The 7,468-nt window shown below is 58.5% G+C and overlaps 1 protein-coding gene across 1 annotated transcript in view; it reads left to right on the top strand.

Annotated features, from left to right (window-relative positions):
• Positions 1 to 245: 245 nt before the first annotated feature.
• SH3RF3 (SH3 domain containing ring finger 3) overlaps positions 246 to 7,468 on the top strand; it is a 395,417-nt gene continuing 388,194 nt past the window's right edge. Inside the window, exon 1 of the mRNA XM_048856416.2 lies at positions 246 to 1,363. Within this exon, the coding sequence (XP_048712373.1) occupies positions 839 to 1,363 (525 nt within the window). The 5' untranslated portion in view covers positions 246 to 838. The remainder of the gene's footprint in view (positions 1,364 to 7,468) is intronic.

Genomic DNA, 7,468 nt, shown 5'->3' with positions numbered 1-7,468 from the left:
AGAACACTTCTGTGCTTGCGTAAAGGAGGGGAGAGGGCACGGGGGTCACCCGTTTTCTTGCGAAAGGATTCTGCAAAAAGCTGCGCGGACAGCGTGTGTAAAGTAGTCTTGTTTGGTCCCGTTAACTCTCGTCTTCCCCGGGCTGATCGGCCCCTGTGCAGCATTTTTCCGCACTGCTATTTCTGCTCTTTCGAAGAGGAGGGGGGAGACACTGCTGAGTAAGGCGGGGCGGGGGGGAGAGCGAGAGAGACCTGCTGCGATCGGGTTACAGCGAGCCATGGGGGAGCAGAGGAGGGGCCGCTTGGCGAGGAGCAGCAGCGGGTCAGATGAAGTGCTGAAGCCATCCCGGGGGGGATCTGCTTTGCCTCTTTCCGCTGTCTTCTGGGCCAGCCCCGTGGCTTCCAGCGAGGCTTGGATACGCTAAGCCGGCTCTCCGGATGCGCTATGCCCCATCCCAGCTGCTGATCGCACACAGCGGGTGGGGGAAACCCTGGGAAACAGGTGCCCTCCTCTTCCTCCAGCTCCACGCTGCCGGGGTTGCTCTCTCACCAGCATTCACCCGCGGGACGCCTGGGCTGCAAGGACATGGGGCTGACAGGGGCGGTCAGAGGGAGCCCGGCGGCCTGAACTCGGCCGTGCCCCCCGCTCTCTGACGGCCCGCTGCCCGGGGGGCGCTGCACCCCCTGCGGCTAGAGGCGCTGATTCACACTGCTGCCCCCAGCGCTCCCCGCTGCCGCCCTGCGCGGCCGCCGCCGCCGCCCTGATGGCTCCCGCTGACAGGCCGCTCGCGGGGAGCCGGGGGCGCCATGTGCCGCGCTGGCCGCTGCTGCTGCTCTAGATGCTCCTAGGGGCGCCCTGGCTGTGCGCGCCCGAGGCAGCCGCAGCGAAGCGGGGAGCGGAGGCGCGGCGGGGAGGCGGCGAAGCGGCGGCGGCGGGGGAGGCGATGGACGAGTCGTCCCTGCTGGACTTGCTGGAGTGCTCCGTGTGCCTGGAGCGGCTGGACACCACGGCCAAGGCGCTGCCCTGCCAGCACACCTTCTGCCGCCGCTGCCTGGAGAGCATCGTCAGCTCCCGCCACGAGCTGCGCTGCCCCGAGTGCCGCATCCTGGTGGGCTGCGGGGTGGACGAGCTGCCCGCCAACATCCTGCTGGTCCGGCTGCTGGACGGCATCCGCCAGCGGCCCCGGGGCGGCGGCGGGAGCGGCGGCGGCAGCCCCACGGCGCAGGGCAGCGCGGCAGCAGCGGCCGCCGCCGCCCCTGGCAGCGGAGGAAGCGACCCGGCGGCGTCGCCCGCCTGTCATCCCGCGGCGGCCACCGGCTCCCCCAGCGCGGCCGCCGCCAGCCGGAGCGCCCTGCTGGGAAAGGTGGGTACAAGACGCTGCCTCTGCAGCGCCTGGGGCACGGCCCCCTGCCCCCAGCCCGCTCCCTCCTCAGGGCACCCCCAGCCATCTGCCCTGCTCCCCCTCTGACACCCCGCACCCCCAGCCCTCTGCCCTGCCCCCCCTCAGGCACCCCGCACCCCCAGCCCTCTGCCCTGCCCCCTCCTCAGGCACCCCGCACCCCCAGCCCTCTGCCCTGTCCCCCCTCAGGCACCCCGCACCCCCAGCCCTCTGCCCTGCCCCCCCTCAGGCACCCCGCACCCCCAGCCCTCTGCCCTGCCCCCTCCTCAGGCATCCCGCACCCCCAGCCCTCTGCCCTGCTCCCTCCTCAGGCACCCCCAGCCCTCTGACCTGCCCCCCCTCAGACACCCCGCACCCCCAGCCCTCTGCCCTGCCCCCTCCTCAGGCACCCCGCACCCCCAGCCCTCTGCCCTGTCCCCCCTCAGGCACCCCGCACCCCCAGCCCTCTGCCCTGCCCCCTCCTCAGGCATCCCGCACCCCCAGCCCTCTGCCCTGCTCCCTCCTCAGGCACCCCCAGCCCTCTGACCTGCTCCCCTTCAAACACTCCTCACCCCCAGCCCTCTGCCCTGCCCCCCCTCAGACACCCCGCACCCCCAGCCCTCTGCCCTGCCCCCTCCTCAGGCACCCCGCACCCCCAGCCCTCTGCCCTGTCCCCCCTCAGGCACCCCGCACCCCCAGCCCTCTGCCCTGTCCCCCCTCAGGCACCCCGCACCCCCAGCCCTCTGCCCTGCCCCCTCCTCAGGCACCCCGCACCCCCAGCCCTCTGCCCTGCCCCCCCTCAGGCACCCCGCACCCCCAGCCCTCTGCCCTGCCCCCTCCTCAGGCATCCCGCACCCCCAGCCCTCTGCCCTGCTCCCCTTCAAACACTCCTCACCCCCAGCCCTCTGCCCTGCCCCCCCTCAGACACCCCGCACCCCCAGCCCTCTGCCCTGCTCCCCCTCAGACACTCCTCATCCCCAGCCCTCTGCCCTGCCCCCTCCTCAGGCACCCCTCACCCCCAGCCCTCTGCCCTGCCCCCCCTCAGACACTCCTCACCCCCAGCCCTCTGCCCTGCCCCCCCTCAGACACCCCGCACCCCCAGCCCTCTGCCCTGCTCCCCCTCAGACACTCCTCATCCCCAGCCCTCTGCTCTGCCCCCCCTCAGACACTCCTCACCCCCAGCCCTCTGCCCTGCCCCCTTCTCAGGCACCCCGCACCCCCAGCCCTCTGCCCTGCTCCCCCTCAGACACTCCTCACCCCCAGCCCTCTGCCCTGCCCCCCCTCAGACACTCCTCACCCCCAGCCCTCTGCCCTGCCCCCCCTCAGACACCCCGCACCCCCAGCCCTCTGCCCTGCTCCCCCTCAGACACTCCTCATCCCCAGCCCTCTGCTCTGCCCCCCCTCAGACACTCCTCACCCCCAGCCCTCTGCCCTGCCCCCTTCTCAGGCACCCCGCACCCCCAGCCCTCTGCCCTGCTCCCCCTCAGACACTCCTCACCCCCAGCCCTCTGCCCTGCCCCCTCCTCAGGCACCCCGCAGCCCCAGCCCCCTGCCCTGCCCCCTTCTCAGGCACCCCGCATCCCCAGCCCTGTGCCCTGCTCCCCCTCAAACACTCGTCACCCCCAGCCCTCTGCCCTGCCCCCCCTCAGGCACCCCGCACCCCCAGCCCTCTGCCCTGCCCCCCCTCAGGCACCCTCAGCCCTCTGCCCTGGCCCCTCCTCAGGCATCCCGCACCCCCAGCCCTCTGCCCTGCTCCCTCCTCAGGCACCCCCAGCCCTCTGCCCTGCTCCCCTTCAAACACTCCTCACCCCCAGCCCTCTGCCCTGCCCCCCCTCAGACACCCCGCACCCCCAGCCCTCTGCCCTGCCCCCCCTCAGACACCCCGCACCCCCAGCCCTCTGCCCTGCTCCCCCTCAGACACTCCTCATCCCCAGCCCTCTGCCCTGCCCCCTCCTCAGGCACCCCTCACCCCCAGCCCTCTGCTCTGCCCCCCCTCAGACACTCCTCACCCCCAGCCCTCTGCCCTGCCCCCTTCTCAGGCACCCCGCACCCCCAGCCCTCTGCCCTGCTCCCCCTCAGACACTCCTCACCCCCAGCCCTCTGCCCTGCCCCCTCCTCAGGCACCCCGCAGCCCCAGCCCCCTGCCCTGCCCCCTTCTCAGGCACCCCGCATCCCCAGCCCTGTGCCCTGCTCCCCCTCAAACACTCGTCACCCCCAGCCCTCTGCCCTGCCCCCCCTCAGGCACCCCGCACCCCCAGCCCTCTGCCCTGCCCCCCCTCAGGCACCCTCAGCCCTCTGCCCTGGCCCCTCCACAGGCACCCCGCAGCCCCAGCCCTCTGCCCTGGCCCCCCTAGGCACCCCGCATCCCCAGCCCTCTGCCCTGCCCCCTTCTCAGGCACCCCCAGCCCTCTGCCCTGCCCCCTCCTCAGGCATCCCGCACCCCCAGCCCTCTGCCCTGCTCCCCCCTCAGGCACCCCCAGCCCTCTGCCCTGCCCCCCCCTCAGCAACCCCCAGCTCTCTGCCCTGGCCCCCCCTCAGGCACCCCTCACCCCCAGCCCCCTGCCCTGGCTCCCCCCAGGCACCCCGCACCCCCAGCTCTCTGCCCTGCCTCCTCCTCAGGCATCCCACACCCCCAGCCCTCTGCCCTGCTCCTCCCTCAGGCACCCCGCACCCCCAGCCCTCTGCTCTGCCCCCTCCTCAGGCACCCCACACCCCCACCCTCTGCCCTGCCCCCCCCTCAGGCACCCCTCACCCCCAGCCCTCTGCCCTGCCCTCCCCCAGGCACCCCGCACCCCCAGCCCTCTGCCCTGCTCCCTCCTCGGAGTTCAACTCCCCACGCACCCAGTCATCTGCCCTTCCTGTTCCTCGTGGACTCACTCGTCTCCCCAGTGTCCCTGAACCCTTACCCCACTTCCCCACACCTCTCGCTCTGTTCACTCATTCCCTTCTGTTTCCTTATGCATCTGTTTCCCTACACACTCACCCTCTGTTGGACACCCCTTCTTCTAGAAGTGATCGTGCAGATACAAACTTCATGTCAGACATTCCCTTGCTGCTCACATACATGCTTCCGATCCTTGCATTTCCCTGTCCCCTGTATCTACACACATCCCTTACCCTCAGTCCCCCTGCACACAGCTTCTTCCCATTCCTCTTTCTCTCCCTGTAGAGGAGGAAAGAATCTGTTTAATTATTCCTCATCTCAGGCCATTTGGGAGATCATTGCTGTTTCATTTATGTTGTTTATTGTTGCTTTTTTTCAAACTAAGGGAGGCTTTGACGTTAGTATTCAGAGTAGATCTGAGAATCTCAAACTGAAGTTCTCAGTGGGGGAAGGACAAACTGTCAGTAGAGAGATTGGAAAATATTACTTTGGCTGTGCTGTTGCCACGGTCTTGGCAGTGTGTTTTAGGGGATGGTTGTTGCTTGCATGGATGTTTACATTCCAACATGGGAAAGTATGTTGTATTGCCCTCTGTACTGATATTAGTTTATATAGATTGCAGAGCTTGTTTTCTGTGGCAATTGGTCTTGTTCATTGACTTAAGACTTAAAAACTAGCCTTTTCTCTGTCACCTTGCCTCATCATTTTAATGACTGGTGTCTGAGAATAGTTTTTGAGACAAGAAAACATAATGGTTGCTAAATGTGAAAGATGTAATCAAAGATTAAAAGGGCCACACACATTCTAAAATCTTTAAAATACGTACTGCATTATGATTTCATTTTTTAAAATGTAATGTATTTCAGTAGGATATCCCATGTTAAACTTGTCAGTTTGGTTTGTCTCTATAATTAGATTTCCAGGTGCATGTGTTGTTCTAAACTTAGTCAGACTCCAGCCCAATCTATACACATTTTAAAACAGTGACATGACTTGTAACCATTGCTGTAGCAACTCACTATTTAATTGTGCTGAAAGTGTTACACAGCACACCATCGCACTGTTGTACAAACTAAAATTTCACACAGTGACTTGTTTCTACTGATCTATATACTTTACACTGAAATGCAAATACAATATTTATATTCCAATCTATTTATTTTATAATTATATGGTAAAAATGAGAAAGTAAGCAATTTTTCAGTAATACTGTGCTGTGACACTTCCATATTTTTATGTCTGATTTTGTAAGCAAGTAGACTTTAAGCGAGGTGAAACTTGTGAGTACACAAAACAAATCAGACTCCTGAAAGTAGTCTGGAAAGGTTGAGAGCCACTGCTATAGGGCATAACTTGAGAACAGCCCTGAAGCTGCTCTGCATTACTCCAGAAACCAGCATGGCTCCCAGACTGAAGGGCTGCAGTGGGGGTTTAGCCACTGCTTCCCCCCACCCCTTCCCCAATCACAGCCCAGGAGGCTGTGGCCTCAAGAAAAGCCCCTGGTGGCTGCACGTGGCCACAGTGGCTGCATTTGAGAAACGCTGCAGTGGGTATTTCAATGTGATATTCTTTGGGACCCATGCTAAGGTTTTGAAGTTGTGCCTTCAGGAAATGATGGGAAATTCCATGAATTGTTTTCTATAAATGCAAATTTGGAACCTTACTGTGAAGTATATTTGGGAATGCTTTGGGGATGATAGGTCCTTTTACTCAACTGTGTCCACATGCTATATGATATTCAGGTATTTAATAATGATTTCACAATTTAAAGAACCCAATTTTCTTTAAAAGGCAACTGTCCTTTATTTTTGTAGATACTTTTAATAAAATTTCAAACTTAGGCTTGATAGTTCATGATGTCAGAGTAACTCTTTTGAGATCAGATGTTAAAGATTATATAGTTTAAAATGAAGTTTATAGTCATTCGATCATTTTAAAATATGAAAATTCCCATGATCATCTGAATGTGTGTTTGAATTGGAAATATTTTATACTTTTGGACTTCTATTTTGCAAAGGGATTCACGTGGGACTGGGAGGATCCTTATGCCTGCATGGATCCTGTTGCACAATCAGGCTCTGAATAAACATGCAATGAAAAAGACAGTTTCTGTTCTAAAGAACCCACAGTCTAAATGAAGACAAGACGTTGCAGATCTGTGTTTGTAACACACAGTGAATTGTGTGGTAGGGAGGGGAAGAAGATGAGGGTGTCTGGGTAACTGTTATAGGAATACCTGAGTATATAGGTTGTGTGCACGATTGGAAGGGACTGAGTGTTAATTATTAATATTAATGAATAACTTTCTAACAAGTCACCTCCCTAGCAATTAATGTGATACACTGTACAGCAAGGAATCTTTCAGCGTTCAGGCACACTGTTGCATTCTAATGCTGATCACCTTGCCTGATCAACCCTTTTTGGGGGGGCATTTTACACACTGTTATGGTGCTTCCTTGAAACTTTTTATGCAAGTGAATTTGGTAGAAAGTAATATTGCTCCTAACACTTAGTCACATTCTAGCTTTTATGATGAACGACTACAGTTTTCCCTTCTTTCCACTAATGAATGTCTGAGCAGAGTGTTTCCATGAAACTGTTAGTTTAGCCTTTTGAATGACCTTTCAGTTTTATCTATGAAATCAATGCAGTGTTCCTGATTCTTACAAAGTTCATTACAGTGAAAGAAAGTCTGAACTAATCTCCTTTTAAAAAAAGCAGCAGGGGAGAATAATCCTCCTTAAAGCTGCTGATACAGCTGATTGCCAAGCTTTTCTGAAAACAAAATACAGCATCTCCATCTGTGTTAAACAATAGATGGTACAAAACTGCTTAGAATTAGGCTTTCTGTGATCTGACTGTGAAGAGCAGATATCATTTGGTCTTCTGTTATAGCCTTTAGAGAGACAAGGTGGGTGAGGTAATACCTTTTATTGGACCGACTTCTGTTGGTGAGGGAGACAAGCTTTTGAGTTTACACAGAGCTCTTCCTCAAGTCTGAGTGTGTCACAGATAAATACAAGGTGAAATGGATTGTTCAGCATAAGTAGTTAACACATATTTCAAGGGACCATTCAAAGTGAAGTGGCTTGTTAACACCTCTCCAGTCATATAGAGGAAAAGATGGGGGGAAAGGCTGGGGGTAGGAGGAAAGTTAGTGGGTTGTAGATTGTTGTAATAAGCCATAAATCCAGGGTCTCTGTTCA

Source organism: Caretta caretta, chromosome 1 (genome assembly GCF_965140235.1).
Source record: "Caretta caretta isolate rCarCar2 chromosome 1, rCarCar1.hap1, whole genome shotgun sequence".
Classification (NCBI taxonomy): Eukaryota; Metazoa; Chordata; order Testudines; family Cheloniidae; genus Caretta; species Caretta caretta.
Note: the sequence above shows the minus strand (reverse complement) of the source record. Positions and strands in the feature narration are given on the sequence as shown.